Source organism: Malaclemys terrapin, chromosome 1 (genome assembly GCF_027887155.1).
Source record: "Malaclemys terrapin pileata isolate rMalTer1 chromosome 1, rMalTer1.hap1, whole genome shotgun sequence".
NCBI lineage: Eukaryota > Metazoa > Chordata > Testudines > Emydidae > Malaclemys > Malaclemys terrapin.
In genome coordinates, this window is record NC_071505.1 from 2,808,108 (window position 1) to 2,832,544 (window position 24,437).

The following is a 24,437-nucleotide window of genomic DNA, read 5'->3' on the forward strand; positions in this document are numbered from 1 at the left end:
TTGTTACGCTGGCATATGCTAACTTCTGCCGTCAGCAAGTTCTTTGATCTGTAGAAAAATTAGAAGTGATTGAAACTGTGGCTGGGATAACCAGATGCCTTGGGCTCCGTGCCCCCATTTGCCCCTTTTGTTTTTTCTGTTTTTTACCATAATCAATAGGGCTCTGATCATTCCCTGACAGTTTGATCAGATGAGGTGTTCAAAACTTATCATGTTACATCCAGACAGAAAATGCCAACAAGCTGAGTGCAGGGACCTCACAAGGTCAGCCAATAACTCTCCAGACAATAAATGGGGACTGGAATCCTAGAAATGAAGAGCTGGAAGGAACCTCAACAGGTGATCCTATGTAGCCCTCTGTGCTGAGGCAGGACCAAGTAAACCTAGACCAGGGGTCTCAAACACGTGGATGTGGCCCCAGAGTTATTTGCTGCAGTCCGCCAAGCTCCCCGCCCCACCGGAGTTATTTGCTGTGGCCTGCCAAGCTCTCCTCACCCGCTGCCCCTTCTTTCCCCCCAGCGCGCTGCGTCCCCGCTCCTCTGCCTACTTCCAGGCACTTCCTGCCACCAAACAGCTGTTTGGCAGCGCTTAGAACTTTCCAGGATGGAGGCGGGAGGAGCGGGGAGCCATGCGCTTGGGGGAGGAGGCGGAGAAGAGACAGGGCAGGGATTTGGGGAAGGGGTTGGAATAGGGGCAGGGAAAGGGTGGGAAGAGGCGGGGCCTCAGCGAGGCCTCATGGAAGGGGTGGAGTGGGGGCGGGGGCAGAGTTTGGGGGGCTTTTGTATCTTTATAAGAAAAGGTATCATTTTTGTTGCTCTCCTTTGGACTGTTTCCAGTTTATCCACCTCTTTCCCAAAAGTGTGGTGCCCAGAATTGGACACTACTTCAGCTGAGGCCTCACCAGTTCTGAGTAGAGCAGGACACTTACCTCCTTTGTCTTACATGCAACACTCCAGTTAATACACCCCAGAATGATAATAGCCTTTTTCACAACTACATCACTTTGTTGACTTGACTCCGTTTGTGATAGACTAGAACCCCAGATCCTTTTCAGCAGAACTGCTCGTCTACCGGAAACTCCTTCCTGTTTGCTCAGAACAGACGGAAGGAAGTGTAGGTTTGCAAGGCCATCAGGAGGCTTGCGAAGCAAGAATTATTTTGTGGTTACAGCACTGGCAGTGACTCGACATCTGGATTCAGTTTCCACCTCTGCCACAGATAGCTTGTGGGGGCTCAGGGAAAATCACTTAATTTCTTTGTGGCTCATTTCTTCATCTGTCAAAGGAAGATAATGCTTCCCTGCCTCTCAAGGGTTCGTAATGTTTGTTGTGCATTCAAAAATACTCAAGTGATCGGGGCTATATCAGCTAGTGTATTTGCATTATTCTTGCTAAACATGACTTGAAGTTTTGTTATAGCGTTTAACAGTTGTGTACAAGATTAACACTTCCAGATACATCTTTAATGCTTAAATATTTCAGAAATGTTAAACACAAGGACATATTTTAATTCTTTTTCCTTGCTGTCCTTGGTATGATGAGTAAACAGTAATTTACTCTGTCATCTCATTCTGCTTCATGGATTTGTATTTACATAGTATTTTAAACTTCAGCCAGCAGTAAACAGTTTCTCTTGGAAAATAGCTGTGGATTTGAAGAGGGAATGACAAGGCAGATAATAGGGCTGGGATGGGTTTCTGATGAAGTCAAGCATGACTACTCTTGGTGGTTTTGTCCAAGTTTTGAATATTACATTTTATCTTCCTACAGAGTGGAGGGACTGATGGACTCATTCTCTCAGGGATTTGAAAGGTCTTACACTGTCAATAGCAGCATCTTACATGGTATTGAACCACGGCTAAAGGATTTTCACCAGCTTCTACTCAATCCCCCTAAGGTAAAGCACCTCAGACCTTCCTATGTTCACAGTAGCTGACAACATGCACGTCAGAGGTTTTCTTTCCTCTCTGTGTAGGATCATTTACCTCCTGGATATTTTCAGTTTTGCTCACCTAAAAGCATCATGTACTAAAAAAACCCAAATCCTACAATAAATTAACTTAAACCCTCAAAGAGAAATTCAGAGTTCAGTTTTAGACTTTAGATGTCTAGGTACCAAGTGGTGGGATTTGGCGGCTGAGTTGCTGTATTTGAGTAACATTCAGGATATTAAGGCAGATGTAAAGGTAGCCATCTTACAGCAAAAAACTTCAGGACCAGACTCCAAAGAGAAACTGCTGAGCTCCAGTTCATTTGCAAATTTGACACCATCAGATCAGGTTTAAACAAAGTCTGTGAATGGCTATCCAACTACAGAAGCAGTTTCTCCTCCCTTGGTGTTCACACCTCAACTGCTAGCAGAGCACCTCACCCTCCCTGATTGAACTAACCTCGTTATCTCCACACTGATTTATACCTGCCTCTGGAGATTTCCATTATTTGCATCTGAAGAAGTGAGGTTCTTACCCACGAAAGCTTATGCTCCCAATACTTCTGTTAGTCTCAAAGGTGCCACAGGACCCTCTGTTGCTTTTTACAGATTCAGACTAACACGGCTACCCCTCTGATTCAGGATATTGTTTTATTGTAACTAGGGTTTTGGAGAGTGTGTGGGGAAAGGAAGCATTTCCAAATATAGCCTGTTGGAATTCACAAATGTTCTGATTGGCATGCAAGTCTGCTATTAATCCCAGGGGATAGTCAGATTATCAATAGGTGTCTCTGTCTCCTATAGGGCAGGACTTCTGTCCTGTCACGAGCCCATTGTAATAAAGATTTGTATTTACTCATTGGTGGTTGTAGCTTTCTGAAATTTGATATAGAAAATACTATCTGAATATTGTTAGTTTTGATTCAGAAGTTCTTTAATTTCACTTACTGTATTGTCCCTAAACATGACTCAATGGGTAGAAGGAAAGGTGACTTAGGCATCAAACAGTTTCCTTAGCCGAGGAGGTTTATATGAAGCTGACTGAATGTAAAATCAGACTGATTAGAGTAATGACATTATGACCTATGTAGAGATGGATTCAAAATCTGGTTCCTTTTTCTGTTTGTGGTAGAAAATGTCAATCCTGACTACAATTGGTGTCTTGGAGGAGCCATTGGGGAATGCTCGTCTTCATGGAGCTCGACTAATAGCTGCTCTGCTTCACACAAACACTCCCAGTATTAACTATGAACTATGCAGACTCAATACCATGGATTTATTACTTGTGAGTAATACAGTGTGACATATTGTGGAAGAATATGCTGTTTAAAGAGAGAACATTTTCTGTGATCTGTACAGTACAAAGACAGATACAGTGTATCTGATGTATGCCTGTTTGAGTGTGTAATTAATTGCTTAATCTCCTGAAAGTAGGAATACCTATTCTCAAACTAGTCTTTATAACATAATTATAGTTGGTTAATGTGTTGAAACACATCTCAAACTTTCAAGATAGGAAGCAAGATAGAAAGTATAGTAAGAGGCCACCCTGGCTTAACCAGGAGATCTTCTCTTGCCTCTCATAAACCAGAGAAATATAGCCTAGACCAGGGGTTCTCAGGACAAATTTTTTGGAAGCCTCAGAGTGTGCCGCTCTCACACTTTCCCCTAAAATACTTAATTAGCTTTAGAAAAAACAAATAAATATGCACATAGACACGGCCAAATCATTGTAATTTATTTATTGCTAGCTAGTAAATCTGTTGTGAAAAATGATATTAACAAACATACAAGTATCACTTTTCACAGCAGACTTACTCAGCCCTGTATTGGGGGTCAGGGGAAGCAGCAGGGGCCAGGGACAATGGAGGTTGGAGGGTGGAGGGTTGGGGGAGTCAGTGGGGGGCTGGAGCTGAAACCCCAGAGCCTGGAGCCTGCCACTGCTCAGCCAGAGCCCGGAGCTGGAGCCTGAAGCCCCTCGGCCAGAACCTGCCGCCCCACCACCTCAGAACTGAGGCCGAAAGCCTGAGCCCCACCATCCCAGGAAGGTGAGGAACTCACCGGCTGTCTGCTCCTCCAGCGTTGTGCCCAGATGTCTCCAAAGGGGCGCAGAGCCCAACCCTGGCTGGCGGTCCCAGCAATCAACACTGAGGCCTTGTCTACACTGCCACTTTACAGCGCTGCAACTTTCTCGCTCGGGGTGTGAAAAAACACCCTCCTGAGCGCTGCAAGTTTCAGCGCTGTAAAGTGGCAGTGTAGACAGTGCACCAGCGATGGTAGCTGTCTCCCCTCAGGAAGGTGGGTTTTTTTATAGTGCTGGTAGAGCTCTCTCTCAGTGCTGGTGCGGCAACGCTTTAACGTTGCTAGTGAAGACATGCCCTAAGGCTATGACTACACTGGCAACTGAATGACAAAACTTTTGTCTTTCAGAGGTATTAATCCCCCCCCCCCCCCACCTCGCCCCCCGAAAGAAAAAAGTTTTGCTGCGACAAGTGCTAGTGTGAACAGTGCGTGAACACAAACGCTGCTCGTTGGGGGTGGAAGTTTTTTGTCAGCAGGAGAGCATGAGTTTTAGTGGCACGGCTGTAGTGACACAGCCATGTAGCTAAAAGCGGTGTAGTGTAGACATAGCCTAAGGTGGTGCATCCAGGAGCAACAGGCAGGTGGAGGGGCCACTTTTTTTTTTTTTTTTTTACACCCGCCCCACCCCATTAAATCCCAGAAGGCTGTGGCCACAAGAAACCCCCTGGTGGCCGCATGCAGTCATGGTGGCCACATTTGAGAAATGCTGGCCTGGACGAATCTACCATAAGGTGGGTTCCCAGGTGGCTGGAAAACCGTACTCAGGGAGTACTTATCAGTGGTTCACAATCAAGCTGGAAGGGCATTTTGAATGGGATCCTGCAGGGATCTGTTTTGGGTTCAGTTCTATTCAGTATCTTCCTAGAGATTACACTTACAAAGTTTGCAGATGATAGCAAGCTGGGAGGAGTTGCAAGCACTTTGGAGGACAGGATTAAAACTCAAAATGATCTTGACAAGCCGGAGAAATGGTCTGAATTAAATAGGCTGAAATTCAATAAGGACAAATGCAAAGTACTAAACTTAGGAAGGAATAGTCAATTGCACAAATACAAAATGGGAAATGACTGCCTAGGAGGGAGTGCTGCAGAAAAGGATCTGTGGGTTTTTGTGCATCACAAACTAAATACAAGCCAACAATGTAATATTGTCACAAAAAAAGCAAATATCCTTCTGGGATGTATTAGCAGGAATGTTATGAGCAAGATAAGAGAAGTAATTCTTCTACTCTACTCAGCATTGATAAGGCCTCAACTGGAATATTGTGTCCAGTTCTGAGCACCACACTTGAGGAAAGATGGGGACTAATCGGAGAAAGTCCAGAGGAGAGCCACAAAAATTATTAAAGGTCTAGAAAACATGACCTACAAGGAAAGATTGAAAAAATTGGGTTTGTTTAGTCTGGAGAAGAGGAGACTGAGGGGGCACATAAGTCTTCAGGTACATAGAAGGTTGTTATAAAGAAGAGGATGATAAATTGTTGTCCTTATCCACTGAGGACAGCACAAAAAATAATGGGCTTAAATTGCACCAAGGGAGATTTTGGTTAGACGTTAGGAAAAGCTTCCTCACTATAAGGGTAGTTAAACACTGGCACAAATTACCTAGGGAGGTTGTGGAATCTCCATCATTGGAGTTTTTTGAGAACAGATTAGACAAACACCTGTCAGCGATGCTCTAGATAATAGTGGGCACTGGACTAGGTGACCTATCAATGTCCCTTCCAGTCCTACATCGCTATGATTCTGTGAGTCTTTCAACATTAACTATTAAAGTAACTTAGCAGAATATCCGCAAAATAGCCTAGTTATATATTGTGAAGGCTCAGATGTTTAATGGGACGGACTCCAGATCTCCAAGAACAGATTTTGTACCCCCTGCTCATCCTTACCCTGGGGTACAAACCAAATAAACTCCACAATAACTAAGAAAATGGCTTAGGAAAAATTATTTCTGATACTTTCTGAGCAGTACAGTTAAGTTATTGTCAGTGATTATTTTTTATCATAGCCAACCAAGCCATAGGGTAGAGAATATATCTTAATTTAGTTGTGCTATGAGGCATAGTTACGTTTGTGTATGATTTAGAGGAACTAGAGTGCATTATGTTTGGTTATAACTTATGTGTTGGAAGAGTTTGTTGTGGAGGTGAGATATCTGTGAGTGCATTTTAGTGTAATTCATTTAAACTACAATCCAGAATCATATTTCCCACTCCCTGCAGAAGCAGTGTAAAAACTTGGGGGGGGGGGGGGAAAGAGGGTCAGGGGTAATGGAGGAGTTGAGAGAGGGCGAAGGAGCCTGGGAGTGAACCTGGAGGGTTGTTGGGTTATTGCCCCCCCACTAGCCCTTCTGAACCCCAGTCTGATATCCCCCAAGCAGCTCTGTGTGCCCCACTCTGCCTCCTACCCTGGCTCCACCGGCAGGCTGCTGTGATGAACGGCGATTGCTGCTGGCTGTTACTGCCGCTCAGCCGGCTGTTCTGGCACCACTGCCGCACTTCTTGGGCTGAATGTATTTTCTGCAGAGGAAAAATTTGTTTTGCTCCAGACATGAATTCTGTGTGTGTGCAGTGGCACAGAATTCCCGCAGGAGTAATGATGTTAAGGTATGTGAATGAAGGTTGTCTTAACTGTTGATTTCCTTGATTTTTAGAGATTATCTTGGTAGAATTAGCACTTGAACAAATATAACCCTTATGTTAACAAAGTTTTTGTTTGGGTGAATTAGATTACACTTTTGCAGTCTCAAGGGGCCTCAGTTTTTGGAGTGAAGCCTGCATAGAAACCAGGCTGCACCATTATAACACAGACTATCTTATGTTGAGTGTAGTACCTTACTCCACAAGTGATTCCACTGATCGAAGTTTCACTGTCTTGCCCTCAGGAAATATGCTCTGTAGATTGGGCTGACTGACAGTATACTTCCACTTTGTCCCTCTTGTTGTTACAACGGGTGTGTGTGAGAGTGAGTGTGTGTGTGAGAGTGAGTGTGTGTGTGTGAGTGAGTGAGTGAAGGTCTGATCAGACGTGTCCTAAGTGGATTTTTTTCTGTCCTTTATTTTGTTCCAGGACTTATTTTTTAAATATACATGGAATAACTTTTTGCACTTCCAAGTGGAACTGTGTATAGCAGCTATTCTCTCACACTCAGTGCACGAAGGGAAATCAGCAACAAATGATCTGGAAAATAAAGAGGAGGTGCTGAATGGGAATGTGACCACAGAGGACTTGAAGACTCCAGACCTCAGTCCAGAGAATATTATGGTGACACATGTAAGTCTAGTCATGTCACTTGAGAGCTTTAGATGGATGGATTCAGCATGGGTCTTGGTTAACAAGAGAGTAACCTGACAAACTGCTCAAGAAGAGAGGGTAATGCTTATCAAGGTGTCTAGACATTGCTTTGGTCTTCTAGTTCTGGATGGAAATGTACTTGCCTTTGTACAGATGATTTATTCTTTCAACTACACCTCTACCCTGATATAACGCGACCCGATATAACACGAATTCGGATATAACATGGTAAAGCAGTGCTCCGGGGGGAGGAGGGGGGGCTGCGCACTCCGGTGGATCAAAGCAAGTTTGATATAACGCGGTTTCACCTATAACGCGATAAGATTTTTTGGCTCCTGAGGACAGCGTTCTATCGAGGTAGAGGTGTATAGAGGAAAAATATCACCCCTCTTCATGAGTTTAGAGATCACTTTTCCTTTTAGTAAAGATGCATAGACATTTTGGACCAAAAAATCCCCAGAACCAATCGGTATGATTACAGATTCCTGACTCTTTCTGTGCCTGTGCTTCTAATGCTGAGAATATTCTGTGCTGTTGTCTTAAAACCATGATAGCTCTCTTACATTAATATTATGATGAACCCTCTAAGGGTAAAGTGAAGAATCTTACAGGAATCACCGTCTCTCCCCTCCTCTAAGAGAAGGGAAATTCTGTGACATAGAGGAAGATGGAACCACTTACGGAAGACTTGAGAGGATTGCTGGACCTTTTTAGTGTTCTTGTGCAGATTGTTCCGTCAAGATGAATCCATTTAAAATTTGTCTTAAAGTAATTTTAAGTGATAGAAAGTGTAAAGAGATTAATGAAAGTGATCCCCGATCTAATATAGGCCACAGGATTTCCTTTAGCCCGTGTCTGAAACGTTCTCGCTATCTCTCCCTCTCTAGCTGTTCCAGAAGTGCTGCCTGTTGCAAAGGATATTGGATGCCTGGGAAGTCAATGACAAAATACAGTAAGGGTGTTTTTGGTTGTATGGAGGGCCCAATTTGAGGGCTGCAAATTTTGACTATTGTGTTGAATATTCTTTCAATTATTTGGACAATAGAGAAGTTTGCTAATGTGCTAGAAAATCAGAATGCAGATTGTTCAGATGTTAAAAATCAAATACATACCAAGTAAACACATACATAGACCCTCGTGGACAGGTAAGAACCTCAAAGTGCTCCAGTAGACATGCAACGTACACTTAATTCTTGGTTTCCCAAAGAACATCACATAGCACATCAGCTTGCTTTAAAAAAACAAAAACAAAAACCTATACTGTTCCCCCCACTTTTGGGAGAAGAATGTCTGAGAAACCCTATTTGAGATTAGATTCCTCCTGTAATTTTCTAACACTGGAAGCCATTCAGGGAATGTGGTGATTGGTATGAAATACGACTCTAAAAATAAAGAGAATAGACTGATGTGAAAGAAAATTATCTGGGCTTCCGTTTCCTTGCTTGCCTAAACATTTTGCTGCTACTTATAGCACTTTACAGCTTCAATGTGCTGTAGAGGCAATTTGCTAATTTCTCTTGGCAATCCCCCTGTCGATATTACTTGAATTTTGTTTTATAGATTTAAATGATTGGGGGGTGATGAAACTTACTCAGTGTCTCACAGCTAATTCAAGGTAGAACAGATTGTTTAGCCTAAGTAGTTAACACACATTTCAAAGTGAAATGGCCCATTAACACCTCTTCCTTTCCTCCTTATGACTTGTCTCTCTCACCAACAGAAGCTTGTCCAATAAAAGATATTACTTCACCCACCTTGCCTCTCTGTCATCTCTGTTTGGGCTTTGACTTCTGTCACTCATTGAGATTCAGGAGACACTTGTGGAGCTCTTGATTTAGCTCATAATTAATGCTCGAATTTTTAGGCACAACTTCATGTTGTTAAAAGGAACATCCTGACTGGGGGGTTTGTATAAAACCTGTCACCTTATTATCTAATACTGAATTTTACAGTAACATCCTGAGCAAAACGGGAGTCCTGCGGCTGGTGTTATGCAGGTCAATCTGGACGATCAAGGTGGTCCCCTCTGGCCCTAAAATCAATCAGTCTATGAAAACTCCAAAGCATTTATGGGGAATTGACATTAGAACAGCAAACCATCACAAAATTAACTTTTGATATATTCCAGTTACTCCAAAATATAAAGTGTAAAGTTTTACGTGTCACTGAAGTACTGTATGCTTTTATCATCAACATCTCCTCCAGGAGCTCAGATAAAAGAGGTGGTTTTCTTTTTACAGTATTTTGTCTGGAGTTCAGTAGTGGGTGACATGGAGACTTCTTTTACATTGTGTTTCTATGATGTTTTTAATGTGCTTTGGTTTGGACCAGCCTCCACAATATTCAGCAGGGCTGCCTGTGTCAGCCTTGCACACAGAGCTGCACAAATAATATTTGACTCAAACCTGAATATTTGATGAGATATTCTGTAATGTGAATGAAGGGTTGAAATGAATAATTAGGTTACTTGTTTGAGTTCTAGCCATTCTTTTGATTGTCAACACCCGCCAGTTTGAAAGCATATCTTCTGTATTAGCTGAGTAGTTCTGGTCTGAGCCGTGTAAGTGCCACCTGCTGACCTGCCAGCAACGCTAATATATTTTGATTCCTGAGTCACTTCTGTCCTTTTCTGCATAGTGTGGATAGGCGGATTGGCTCAGCGATTTCACTCACTGATTGATTTTGAGATTGACACTTTCCTTGGATAGTATTGGAGCAATGAAAATACAGGGGCAATGTGACTTTATTATTTGACGTAATTTTGATTTTTTTTTTTAAATTCTCTCTAAGAGGGAAATATATCATCATAGACTAGGATCTCTTTTGTTCTCTCTTACCTTCAACTACAATCCCAATGCTTTTTAAATACAGCAATGATTCGAATCTTTCTCTGTTGCTGTGTCTTTGTTTCAGGGAAGTGATGATTAACAAATGATCTAGTTCTGTGCTAGTATCTCAGAGCTGCTTTTATAGATGACTGGTGTACCCGGTGCAATGGGAGTTCTCTCTTCCCTTCTCACTATCTGCCTGAGACAATATGAACTGGTTCCTCTGTTGTGAGACAGCGCATCCCCTTCAGCCTGTTCTGTGTTGATGCAGCATCTTTACATCTGCCACACTGGTAGTAATTACTGTTTACACACGTTAAATTGTGGCAGCAGCAGGTGACTCTTAAGAATTTGTTGATGAGTGTTTTGTTGAACTGGTACTGACTGTTGCTGTTTTCAGGGCAGAAGGTGGAATGAGGCGAGGGAATATGGGCCACCTTACCCGAATAGCCAATGCTGTGGTACAGAATATGGAGAAGGGCCCCATGCAGACCCAGATCAGTGAATTCATTAAAGGTACATGGTCCTAGTCCCTGTTCCATGACGTGTTTTTCTGATTGAATAGCTCTTTCTGAAACACTTTATTTTGCCTTGTTTTACATTCTGGTAAGAGTCCATTTTACAGTTTTACAAAAAAGATTTCTGGCTGAATGTTTATATTTGATTCGTATGGAGGCTTTTGGCCACATTCTGCTCTCTCTTACATGCACACTGCGACATCGAAGTCTGTGGGATTGTATCTGCATCACCATGTGCAGAGTTTGACTCGTTTTGTCCTACAGAATGCCTTGGTCAACAGGAGGTTGTACATTTTTGCAGTACCTTAGATTTACAGGGGAGAACGGAGCCCTGTCCCAGGAAGCTGACAGTCTAGTTTAGACATGACATATCAAGAAATGACAATAAATAAAGTGTGGGTGTTGGGGCTTAAGAGGTGTTATGGGGAGAATGTCTAGGAGAAGATAAGGATACCCAATTAAGTATGTTAATGGAAAACACATTGGTGCAGATGGGAGGAATCTTTCACCTTTCTTGGCTTCTTACATGCTTGTCAAACACTAATGTTAGCAACTTGAGAAGTTGCATTGGGCAAGAATTTGTTAAGCATTGTCTTCTAGTTTGCTTGGCCATTTAGGGGCTACACTGGCTGAGGAATTTTCCTTATTTCTATTCTCTTTAGCTCTCTAACCTGGTTCATTGCATGGGAGAATAGCATGTTAAACACTGAGCAACGCCCAGAACTGAGGTGGTACATTATAATGCATGGGCAGAACTAGTAGTTACAGTACATAGTATCCAAGGAATATGAAATGGCATGAGTTAACTTTCCTTTGGAGGTCCTTAGGGCTGGAATCTCTCCATGCTCTGATATCCATCTCAGCCAATGCCCTCTCAGCTCTTAAATGACACCTCAGATGTACCCCTCTTCCTCAGATGTGTGTATTTCCAGTCTTGGCCCCATATTTTTGTTTTGTCTTCTGTTTGCTTTGTTGGATTCTCCATTGACTTTCAGTGTTTTGGATCATAGGAATGTTTTTTAATCTTTTTAAATATCACCATGTTTTTGTTGTACACGTGCTGAGGGATTAAAAACATGTTATATAAAATATTGCATCAGGTATTGAGATGCATATACCCCAGAACACTGTTCCTTACTCGTCTGGGGATCTGAACATTGTGTAATACATGGGAGAGAGTGAGATTGATGTGTTCTATTGACTGGCACTGGTTCTTTGTTCCGTGAGGTAACTATGGTGGTGACCCATTTGTTACAGAGTTACCTGAGGATTGCAGAGGGAGGTGGGAGAGCTTTGTAGAAGAGACACTGAGAGAGACAAACCGGAAGAATACAGTGGATTTGGTAAGGACAGTGCTAAACGCTTCTGCATATTTCAGATGGGCCTGCCACTTTCTGGCACCTGTTTTATTTGAAAATTATCGGTTTTATACGACTTTTTCTGTGATATTTTTCCTTGATCCTACACAGCGGGTATACAGGGGCCGGAGCAGGAAGTTCTAGTTAACCTCTCCTCTCTAGGGCTGAATGTGAGGGATTTCTCTCTGACCTAACGGCAATACTGCTGTAGCGTGGCAACCTCTCTGGTGTCTATTGTGTCTCATGAGGTTGCCTCTGAAGGAAAATAATTCCTACCAGATCGCTTTGGTCTCTGGCATTGATGTTTAATAGGGCAAGATTATACTGTGACCTCTCTTGACTTTCCCTGACATTCGTTTTGATCTTTGTTCCAGGTGAGCACCCACCATCTGCATTCTTCCAGTGAGGACGAGGACATCGAGAGCGCTTTCCCCAATGAACTCTCCCTCCAACAGGTGACAGACTCTGTGCTTCGTACTGTTGCCAAGAAGCACACTACATCTGGCTTCATCTTTAATCCTTCTCACTATGGCGCAGCTTCCTGACTTCTTACCAGGGTCTAACACTGCTTGTGTGTCTGTCTAATCCATTAACAGTAGAGATGTTTTTATAGGAAAGGAAGGACAGTTTGCCCAGTATTTGAACCTTCTCACCCTAAAGTTTTTGTGCCTGTTGGAAAATATTACTCACTCACTGCAGCAGAGGATAGAGCTGACCATTGGTGAAGACTGCTCCCCTTCTGGAGGTGCCCATGGGGAAGCCAGACATTTTGTTAGAAAGAGGCAGTGTGACCCATTAGATTGAGTGCTGGATTGGGAGACCTGGATTCTCTTCCCAGCTCTCCAGCAGCTCTGCGGTATGATCTCTCTGTGCCTTAGGTTCCTCAGCTTTAAAATGGGGATATAGGGAAACTTATCTCTTTTGTAAAGCTCATTGAGATCTATGGGTTAAAATGGTATTATTTATAAAGGAAAGGGAGGACAATTGTATAGGTATTCTCTTATAAAATGAGAAAGCCAAATGAAGGGGTGAATTTTGCTTTCTTGTGTCTGGAGGCAAATGTTCGAAATTTCCTAATGGTTACTGGTAGATCCAGGTTGGACAGCAGCAGGGCTGGATTAACCCATTATTGGGCCCCAGGCAGACATACACTACGGGCCCCTACCTATGCTGATGGAGGTGTGGCCGGGCCTAATTTGAATGAGCACTGTTGTGACCTGGTGCACGAGGTCACAGCACCACTCAGGTTTGACCTGCCTGTGCTTTTGTCATAGTGAGCAGGGCCCTGAGTAGTGGCAGGATGAGTAGCTGGTCCTGGCGGATCTGTGGTATGGCAACCCTGACCACAGTGAGTGTACTGCATGGAGGGCCCACTCCCCCTCCAATGAATGTTGGCCCTAGGTGCCTAGTTTGCCTGTGTATAAATCTGGCCCTCGTCATCAGGAGCACTCTGTGAGGGCTGCTGAAGGGTGTATTTGCATAGTAATTGTTAGGTGAGAGTAGAATGGGAGGAGAAGTGTCTCTAGACTCGTGGGGAAAGTAGAGGCGGAGTTTAGGAAAGGGCAGGGCAGATTAGATCCAGCAAAGACATTTTAGGTAGTTCAGTTTTAGCTAGTCATATAAAACCAGGTGTGGGGATTGAAGGGACACCCTTAACCTGAAATCTAGTGAGGTTCAAAAAATGAGTTTCAGGTTACTTACCCTTTCACCTGAGTCCCCCAGCCAACTTCTGTGGTTTTGCAAAAACACTTTTCTTTTCACCCCAGTGTTTTTCTTTCCCTAGTTGCTATGTTAAAGCCCCCCATAAAAACAAGGGAAATTAACTGACTTCTCTCTACAAGGGAAATGGGAATTTCCCCCTTGCACTGGTGGGATGGCAGTTTCAACAGCAGTGCTAACAGGAGGACTTCAATATACTGAGGGTCAGAAAAACAGGTGTTTGCTGGCTACTGCAGCAAAGTCCTAACAAACAATAGTGGTGGAGATGCCTAGCCTGGAAAATTGAACTATTATATTATATAGTTAAGTTTATTATAGTAGTGCCTAAGGGCCATCCAAGAATGGGGCCCCATTGTGCTAGGCGGCAAACAAACTCAGAGGAGTAGACCATGCTGGGATAGGCTTGATTAGCAGCATCTTCTTGTAATGTTTATTTTAAACTCCTTGAATTGCCTTATAACCAGTCTCTGGTTGCATCCCTCAGGCATTCTCAGAGTACCAAATCCAACAGATGACAGCCAATTTTGTGGATCAGTTTGGCTTCAATGACGAAGAGTTTGCAGACCAGGATGACAATATCAAGTGAGTTCATTTTTCCAGTTTTTTCATGTCTACAGTTGAAGATTGGCAGTCAGATGAAGTCCCCGAGGAAATCTTCATCTTCCTCATGTAGAAGGAAGCATGCAAGTGATATGGCAATTCCAAAAACCATTAAGAAGGGAGAGGTGGGTGGATTTCGTGTTACAGAATCTTAGGGTACGTCTACACTGCCCCCCCAGCTCCACCCCCCCCCAATATCCAACCCTCGGCGGTGAATCTTGGAACCCGGGCTTGTGCTCGCAGCCTCAATCTACAAGGCTAGAAGTAGTGGCATAGACGTTCTCGCTTGGGCTCTGAAGTGGTGGGGGTCTCAGAGCCCAGCCTGAAGGTCTACATGGCAATTTTATAGCCCTGCAAGGCCAAGTCTGCTGACACAGGCCAGCCGCAGGTGTTTTATTGCAATGTAAACAAACCCCCACAGCATGAGTTCACTGCAAATCAATAGAGCTTGAACCCTGGGTCCTGACTTAAGTCAGGCTTGGATTCTCCACCCCGTGGCATCCTGTGACCCAGGGTCTGAGCCCTCAGTTTGTGTGAGTTGTTGTAGCTAGAAGGATGGGGCGGATAGGCTATGCCTGAGTTCAAACCCGGGCTTACACTGCACTGTAGACATACCCTAAGTGATAATAACTGTGCAGCTGTTACGTAAGAGATGCTAATCTCATTAAAAACACCTCCTCATCCCCATCTCCCGAGATTATCACCACCCTTATAGGTTTCTGTCATTAAAAATAAAGTATAACATCTTATAACTGTATTTCATATAGCATTAAAAAGTTAGAGGTCTCCTTCCATTTTGTGAGACTTAATTTCAAATAGAAAAATGCTAGAGGCTGATGGACTTAGTGACCTGGTGATCAGTGGAAAGGGGCAGTTTTTAGCCTGGAAAGCTCTGTGGTAGCAAAATGACTCTGAATCTTTTGCAGCTCCCGTTGAATTTGAGTTATTGGGATGTTCATTGTTTGTTCTCTTCATGGCAGAGCTTCAGTCACTACCAGGTCCTGAGTAAAATAACTGTTTTCAAATTGCTATTTCATGTTGTATGCCAGCTTCAGATGAGTTTGTACCATCTTTAGAGTCACCCTCAGGAAAGTACCAACCAGTATGTCCTGAAAGCTGTCAGTACTATCTAGCTCTGAAGGTCTCAGGATTCTCAAAGTTCTAGGGTCTCCACTAGAATGATATTTAAATAAATGGAAGCTACTTTTCAGTGTGAAGGGAGGATCTTAGATATTCTCTAGCCTTTTTCTTGAGCATTGTGGTCCTAAGGGCCATTAATAGGGCCAACAAGTTCCAATCCAGCATGCAATTGACTGATTATGGGGTAATTGTTTTTCCCATTTTGTAATAAAATAGGAATTAAATCAATTCTTGGGGGGGGGGGGGGAGGGAAGCAGCATAAGTTCTACCAGGAGTCCTGTAGAGACAGTTAATGTAAAACTGGAGCTGAAGGAGAATCGTAGCTGGAACGTACTGTCCATTCCCATGAGGATGAATAGGAAGGGAGAGAGAAGAAAACAAAGACTCTTCCAGTGTAGGATATTTGTTGGTGAAACCTGTGAAAGAAGTAACTTAAGATATAATTAAAAATGACCCTTTTTTTAGTAGGATGGTCATTTGAATATTTTTTAATATTTTACAACAGATGCACTAACTTAATAGCTTTAATTGATAAAATTTGAGACATAAATAACACTGCCCAGATTTAAGCATGTGTAGATGTGGCATAAAATCCCTCTCCTCAATCCCCTCAGGTTATTCCAATGAACTGCACTCTTGCCCTGTGGAACCCTTTCCCGTTCTAGTCATGGTCTCTCGTAATCTAAGTGCCAGTGTGAGCTATTTGATGATTTTTGTGATTTGATTCATTATCCACTAGGCACTTTGAGCAGCTACATAAGTGATCAGTAAGGACGGAACATGATTATATGAGAAGCTCTTAGAGGTTTGTGATCAGCTGGAATTGGCCTCATCTTTGGGAGCTTTGTCTCTGACTCAGTTGAAGGAACTGACAGACATTTGCAGGCAGCATTTATACTTTGCAGGAGTTGGCACGTGACAGCCAGTAGAGGCTTGGTTTATTCTCTGTTCTGCTACATTGCTCTATACGGTCAAAATACCTTATGAGCTAGGATAGTCCCACTGGTCTCATGTTAAGGAGCTGAACAACATCTAGGGGTATTTATCCTTCAAGTGGTATCTGCAGAGAAGCAGAAATACAAGGTTACGTGATTTTTTCCCCTCAAGGACTAGAGTAAAGAAATAATTGGGTTGGAATAATACAGCAGTGAGTGTGCAGAGAACAGCAGAGAAGTTGGATTGCAAAGTGTCTTTATATGTTTAGCTGTCTTTGTCCCTGTTGCTCCAAGCCCTTATGCAGATTTCTCTTTGCAGTGCACCTTTTGACAGGATTGCAGAGATAAACTTCAACATAGATGCGGATGATGACAGTGTAAGTGGGGTTTCTGGATATTTATTGAACAGGACTGACTCCAGCAGGTCAGTCCATGCTTGAATCAGATGCAGCCATTTGCATCTTGGAGAAAAGGGGTGCTGAATTTTATTTATGTAGTAAAGAAAAAGATGCCCAATGCCTATCTCCAAGCAAGGGAATGAGGACACTGAAATCACTTTACTATATAATTCTCTTACTCTTTCAATCTGCTGTTGCATCGTCTAGCTCTAAGACTCCATTACAGAAGCAGCCACTGGAGCTGGATGGTGTGCTTCTGTCTTTGCTAGCAAATGCCCTGTGAGCATGCTTTGCCCGTTGTCTCTCCCTGCCACCCTTTCTGCCTATTGATTAGAAGTTGGTGAATAAAAATATTAGAAAATTGGTTCCTTGCAGATCTGAGTATTGCCACCCCATCCTTTGTCTCTCCACCATACTGTACTGAGTCAGCACCCATTGTGGGAGCTGGATGATGGTGGAAGTGAAGAATCCCCTACACCTGCTTCCTGACAAAACCTGTTCCATTCAGAACTGAGGGCATTTGATTTCCTTAGTCTTAAAACTGCTCCTTTTAAAAACTTCCCTTACACTGCTCAGTGAAAAATTAGTTCCTTCTCCCCTTTTCTCTCTTCACTCCTCCAGCAACATTTCTGAGATGCAAAAATTCATTGTGTTTTGCTTGAAACTGCAAACTAAAACCTGCAGCCCCAGATAGCATTTAATATGCTTAGCTGTGTTTTCCTAACTAGAGAGAGGTTTTTTTTGGTAGTGAAATTTCACTACAGCTCTTGGTTATGACAGTACATCATCTCATAACTGACACATACTTAGAACCTTTTATCCAAAGATCCCCAAAGCACTCAATGAACTTGGCAAACTGATCACAAATTGTGTATGTTCAAAAATATGCGACTTCACCAGCCACTGAAATGCAGCCACTGCTGGGATGGAAAGTGCTATGTGTTGGACAGAGCAAGAGTTCAGGAATAGCACACCAGTTAGCATTACAGGGTGCTTTAAGTAGGAAGAATGTAACTACTCAGTTGAAATTTAGCCTCAACGCTGAAATTATGCTGTGGGAAGTTCATTTGTCTATGTGGAGTGGACTGTATCCATGACATCATCTCTTTATTCTCAAAATTCCAAACTGGAAAATGATTTACTGTATATACTTGATCATAAGCCAGTTCGTTTATAAGCCAACTGTCTTCTCTCCTCTCCCCTCCCCCCCCCAAGATGGATAAGTAAAAATGGAAAATAATTCAGGGGTCGGCAAACTTTGGCTCCTGGGCCATCGGGATAAGCTGCTGGTGGACTGAGATGGTTTGTTTACCTCGAGCGTCCGCAGGCACGGAGGTAAACCTAAGTAAACAAAGTGTCCCGGCACGCCTGCTTACCCTGATGGGCTGGGACAGCAACTGGTGGGGAAATTTTTGGGGGGAGAGAAACTGGGGGTTGGGGAGTAACCCCTGTGACCACCCCCACATGACCCCACCCCTAGCCCGGGTCCCCCACACTCTCCCCATCCCATCCCTTCCCAACTTATCTGGGGAGGGCCAGGGGAGGATGTCTCTGGCCTGGCTGGAGCTGCTCTGGCAGGCTGGGCAGCGCGGCCGCAACCTGCTCTGATAGGCCAGACCGGGTGGTGCGGCCACAGCACGTTCCAGTGGACTGGGCTGGGCGGTGGGGTCACAGTGTGCTCTGGCGGGCCGGGTGGCGCGACCACAGCCTGCTCTGTGGGAGCGGGGCTGAGCGGCACGGCTGCAGCCTGCAGCTCCGGAGCTGCAGCTGCTTTGGAGGCTGGGGGGAGAGCAGCGTGGCCAGACGTGGAGAGACTCTGGCCCTGCCTCTTCCCTTCTGGCTCTGCTGCCTCTCCTTGCTCCCTCTGTTGGGGGGAGGGGCTTTGTCCCACCTCTCCCTCTCTATTCCCGTTCATAAGCCGACCCCCTTCTCTGGTGCTTCCCGTTTTTACTAAAAATATTTGGCTTGTGAACGAGTATATCCGGTACTTTGTCTGAAATATCTCTGAGACAACCCCCCATGGCAGAGCAGCCTCCCTACCACAGTGGGTGAAGTGGGGAGATTTGTACGACAGGATGACTATGAAGCAGCAAGCAGGGATACCTTTTATTTCAGACGCAAGCCAGGCTGTGACAGCCTTATTTCTTATTTGGTATCTTCTTGGCTTCCTGCCTCCCGGCTTACCAGACCTCTTTCTGACTCTTGGCCCTGCCTGTTCCTTATCCTGGGTGAAAGTAAAGTGAAAAGTGTACGTACCCCTCCAGGGGGACTAGATGTATATAGACACTGTGCTTTGTGAGCTCTGCTCTGCACCAGCATTCTTGTTGCTTCCGCCCCCGGGAATCTGCAGAACCTGATTTCTGTTGAAATGTGTTTTAGCCAAATGCATCCCTCTTTGAGGCCTGCTGCAATGAACGGATCCAACAGTTTGATGATAAAGAGGAGGAGGAAGATATCTGGGAGGAGAAGGAAATAACCTATGCAACCCAAGTCAAATCAAGAACACGGTAAGGTGAAAGCAAAAGGTCTGTCTTTTTTTTCTGAATATTGTCAGGTTGTATATTCCAGTTCATTATTCCTTATAAATATGTGCTTTGGAGCCTCTTGCGTGTATAAAACAGAATGGCTTTATGAGAGTTGCTCCTATAAAGAGATTATTGCTTGTCTTAAACTTCGAGCAGACACCTGTCATGTACAAATGAGGCCAGGCTTGAGGGCATGTAATAATGAGGGAAACACTAGGATACACAACCAGTTGTGGAGGAGAGAAACTGCCTTTATTTGAAGAATTTTTTAGAAGCCATTCCTTTTCTCACCTCCCAGAAACTGAGTGTAAAGCCCATGTCCTGTTCCAGGGGAAGAGGTAGAGAGAACAGCTATTCGTTTGTTTAATAAGGGAGGAGATATAGGGTTCTTTTTAAAATTGTGAAAACAAGAAAAAATTGTTTTTGGCGAGAATTAGGGCCCTTACATGTTGTGTAGCTGGTATTGTAATGAATTTGTGATCCATCCCTTAGATTTATTAATTATTTAATAATAAATTCTTCTATAGTTGCAGTTTTAAAAGATGTGGACAAATTGGACAACAGAAACAACCAAGAGGCTGAAATTGAATTGTGTGAAATGTATTAATATTCTCAGTCCAGTTGCTAATGGACAATTATCTGCATCACACAAGCCAGCAGGCCAGGTGGCACTAACTTGCCTGCTGTTCTCGTTCTCAATCTCGATTGAGATTGAACTCACTTCCCTGGCCTAGAAATGATTCTTCTAGGACGGGCAGCAGGTGTTAGGTACTGTAGAGGGGTTGTGTGGGGAAGCTTGCCCTGCTGTTGCCTATGCGCTATATTTTGGAAATAAATACTGTAGAGGACCTCAGTCTCCAGGGCAGTCAGTTCCAGCACCTTTATCAGCTGCGAATTAATAAATCCTAACGGGATGGGTGTGACCGTTCTTGGTGCCAGTGAGAATCAGTTAAAATCAGTGGTGTACACTGTAACACCAGCTGGTTTGATAACTTTAACTTTCTTGGATGTAGAAGGGGACAACTTCCAAATCGAATCTTTTTGTTTTTATTAAAGATCATTTGTAATGTCAATTTTGTTTATCCTTTGCTTATCCTTCGCTCTGACGCTTCTTTCTTGTTGTTCTGGACTGATCACTCATCCCAACTTTTCCATCATTGCAGTGTGGAAAATGTAATTGAGTAAAACCACTGTGTTTTAGTCAGTTTCCATTTGATGAGTGTAAAAGTGGAAAGATTTGTTTACTGTCCTGTGTAATTTTTGTTTATATATAACAAGTATACTCCCGCCTGTCCAAATCTCCTTCTCCCAAAAATCTAAGTGAAGAAAGTAGTCTTATGCCACGGAAGATGAAGATGGACCTATATTAATTGAATTAGGCCTTCTGTTTCCTTTTTATGTGTACAAGGTTGAATGAAAGGTCAGAAATATGTAGCTGCTGCTAGTAGGAATGAAAATTGTGGGTGCAATAAAGTCATAATTCTCATTTGATTAGAAATGTAAGTCAGACTTTTAGTGATCACATTAAAATTGATTTTTTTATTCAGACTCAGTTATCTTGAAAATGCTTGTATGTGTAAATTAGAATATGGAAGGTTGTTTGCATTCATAGTGTTTATATCCTCAGTGTGCAATGCATACATTAGCTAATTTAGCCCTCCTACCCCCATTTTACAAGTGAAAGAGTAATTTAGTGGCTTCAGTTGTAATTAAAAAGAAATCTATGGATCAAACTGTACAATGTATGCCATGATCTCCATGACAGATCTGCCCTCCCTTGAGTTCTGTATTCTTCTTCCTCTTTCCTTCCCACCCACTTCTGTACTTCGGTCTCTTGCCTTTTTTGTTATGTTTAGTTTAAAGTGCATGCTCCTCAGGGAAAGACTGTCTTTTGATGTGCCTGTAAAGTGCTGTGCACACCTGTGATACTACTGTGAATAATAATAATTGACTTATGAGAAATGATTCAGGATTGTTTGTATAGCTTTATTTAGTGATGGGGAGAAGGGTGTAGTAAACACAGGAACAACGAGGAGTTTGCTGGCACCTTTTTATTTGCGCATAAGATTTCGTGGGTAAAAAACCCACTTCTTCAGATGCGTGATGCCATGCATCTGAAGAAGTGGGTTTTTTACCCAGGAAAGCTTATGCCCAAATAAATCTGTTCGTCTTTAAGGTGCCACCGGACTCCTCATTATTTTTGTGGATACAGACTAATACGGATATCCCTCTGATACTTGGTAAACACAGGAGGGATTCTGTAGGGGTTTACTGGGAATATAAATGGGAAATTATGGGAAGAAACTACAAAACAGAAAATTTAGGCTGAATGTTAGGCCAAAATTCCTGAAGGACATTTATTAAGCTGAGGAATATCTCCTGTAGGAAGCCCTGTCTTTTATGATATCAAAAACTACATTGATCAAAGCATTAAAAGACACACTTTAAGGAAGCATCCGCACTGTCCCTTTCTTCCCCCTCCTGATGGGACTAGCAGGTAGGGGATGGACTACATGGCCTAATAGGTCTTTCTAACTCTGATTCTGTGATTTAGGTTTGGAGTGTCTCAGACCTCAGAGAGTTCCTCAAAAAGTGATCTAGAGAATGGGGATCATGATGGCAGTGTGGACTCAGAAGAAGAGGAAGAAACAGAAGAACAAACAACACCTCTCACCGAGAACACCAACAAGAATAATCCTTCTGAGCAGAAAGACTCTGACTCTACTGAAGGTAAGACGTTCAACATATCATCTTAATTAAGTCTCCAGAAACATGTCTCAGGCAGTCTTTCCTGGAGGTCTACCACTTGGGTGTATGTATAGCCACCTGCAAGCCACATGACTATTGAGGCTACTCGGTAATGTAGCCTCAGCCGCTGGGAAGTAAAATGCCCATTGTGAATTTGCATCTGTGTATTCCTGCCTTAAACATGTTGTAGGGATTGGGTCTTGCAGGTGCAGAGAGTTAGAGCTCTGCAAGATTGCAGTGTCAGTTACTCTCCTGGATCCAAGCAGGGTATAATTACTATAACAGTGTCAATTTTTATTAAAAATCAACGAAGAAGATATTAAGTGAGAGGACTAAGGCGCTGATCCCCAGGATGTTTTTAAGGGTTTTATGGCGAGCAAAACTGAATATATTCAGGCCCAACCTTTCTCCCCCCTCCTCTTTTTTTACTATGTGAAGAACTACCTGTTATTTCAGTTTCAGTTTTGCTGTTGTAAACCCATCCTTGCCGGGCCTGGGAAAGGAGTGTACACACATGAGCCTGGCCCAGAGCAATACAAGGGAATGATCTCAGCATGTAGTGCTTGAGACAGGAAGTGCAACTGACAATAAACAAGAGTGAAACTGACTATACACACTGCACTGTCAGTTGCTCAAAGTAAAACAACTGAAATAAAGGGAGAGAAGTTTTTTGCAAACTTCTTTTATATTAATCTTCGGTGTTACTTGTGACTAGACTACAAAATTTGCAGAGAGAAATGTTATTTTTTTCAAGTGTTGTTGCTACAGAAGAACTGATAGCATTGTGCAAGTCTGCTCCTGTAAAAAACAATAACTTTCCACTGCCATTATCTACTGTTTGTGTTACAAAAACACAGATTTTTCAGGTCATCATCAGAGGGACATCTACATCCAGGCCAATTAAATTAAGAATATTTATACAACAGGCACTTTCTGTGGATCACGTAATTGATGCAATTGTCTTTGTCTAGAAACTAAGTTCAGATATTGGTACAATTCATGAGTGAATATAGGTTTGGTGAATCACCTCCTAATTTATGCATGTTCCTCAACAGCTGATTGGTTTGGCACAATACACATTGTATTAAGAGAGGTACTGCATTGCAGATCAGGAAACAAATCACTGTTAGAACTGTGTGTCTGAAACTGAGGAGATAGAAGGATGTTCTAATAGATAAGGCACTGGACTGGGACTCGGGAGATTTGGATTTAATCCCTGGCTCTGTTATTTGACCACCTGTGTGACCTTGGATAATCTACCCAGTACATCAGTTCCCCCCTGTAAAAATGGGGATAATAGCACTTCCCTACCTCATAGGGACATTGAGAGGATGAATTCCATTAATGATTGACACATTCAGATAGTATGGTGATGAGGGACATATAAGTACCTAGATGGATAGAAACTTGCCCAGATCTTGCCTGCAGCACACTGTGTGCCTGCAGCTAGTGCATTGCAGTTACAGAATTGTATAAATACATTTCTTAATAAGTGCTCCCCTATTGTGGAGGTTACAGTATTTGTCAGAGAAACCAATTTTCAGATAAAACGGTAAATGGCCTGATTTCTTTCAACATGAGATTCACCTACAGTCCTCCTATAGATTCCCATAAGGATTCCCATTGCACAATTTTTGTTTTTTACCTCTGGGAATTCCCCCCCCCCTCCTCCCCCCACTTTGACCTTTTTTTGTGAAGGTGTAAGGTTGTACAAAAGAAACTTTTGTTTATCTTTGTACCTTCAGGATCTGGGTGGACAGCTGTGTTTGAGTCTGTGAATTCAAACCCCCCGGCACCCTGTGTGGCCATGGATGTTGGATCAAGTGTATGGGATTCAGCAGCACCAGAGACAGCCACTCCTGAGGAGAAAGGATGGGCAAAATTTACAGACTTCCAACCTTTTTGTTGGTAAATGAAGTATAAATGCCAATAACTTCTCCACAAATTCTGAAAGAATGTTTGGCATGTGATTGTATGGAATAACTGGCTAGGGGTCTGTGCTGTAATCTTTCTTTGCTTTTCTCTACATATTGTCTGTGTGGATTCTGAATCAATACTCTCACCTCTGTGTTGGCACTGATTGAAATCCATGGTATCCATATCTCGTACTATAATGATACTGTATATATTGTCACTGTTGCAAGGCTCTGACTATTCTGTAAGTTATTAGGGTTGCTTGTAATAACTTCTTTTTTTAGGAGTTATTTCTAAGTAGCCTATATCAGGACCAGCGCAGCTGTGGTTCATTCTCGGGTCTTTTCTTTTCTAGCTCAGAATCAGGTCCCAGATGTAGTTCTCCTGTGGATACAGAAAGCAGTGACTCAGAGGGAAACCCCAAGCAGGGTCAGGACAAGAACTGTA

At 43.0% G+C, this 24,437-nt stretch overlaps 1 protein-coding gene across 2 annotated transcripts in view; it reads left to right on the plus strand.

The window, feature by feature from the left end:
• PPP6R2 (protein phosphatase 6 regulatory subunit 2) overlaps positions 1-24,437 on the plus strand; it is a 148,987-nt gene that overhangs the window by 90,292 nt on the left and 34,258 nt on the right. For both annotated transcript variants that reach the window (XM_054005949.1, XM_054006030.1), the window contains exons 9-21: positions 1,770-1,896; positions 3,062-3,214; positions 7,083-7,286; positions 8,195-8,259; positions 10,536-10,651; positions 11,911-11,996; positions 12,386-12,466; positions 14,215-14,312; positions 16,725-16,782; positions 19,183-19,310; positions 21,883-22,058; positions 23,822-23,984; positions 24,346-24,434. In XM_054005949.1, coding sequence (XP_053861924.1) covers positions 1,770-1,896; positions 3,062-3,214; positions 7,083-7,286; positions 8,195-8,259; positions 10,536-10,651; positions 11,911-11,996; positions 12,386-12,466; positions 14,215-14,312; positions 16,725-16,782; positions 19,183-19,310; positions 21,883-22,058; positions 23,822-23,984; positions 24,346-24,434 — 1,544 coding nt within the window. The remainder of the gene's footprint in view (positions 1-1,769; positions 1,897-3,061; positions 3,215-7,082; positions 7,287-8,194; positions 8,260-10,535; positions 10,652-11,910; positions 11,997-12,385; positions 12,467-14,214; positions 14,313-16,724; positions 16,783-19,182; positions 19,311-21,882; positions 22,059-23,821; positions 23,985-24,345; positions 24,435-24,437) is intronic.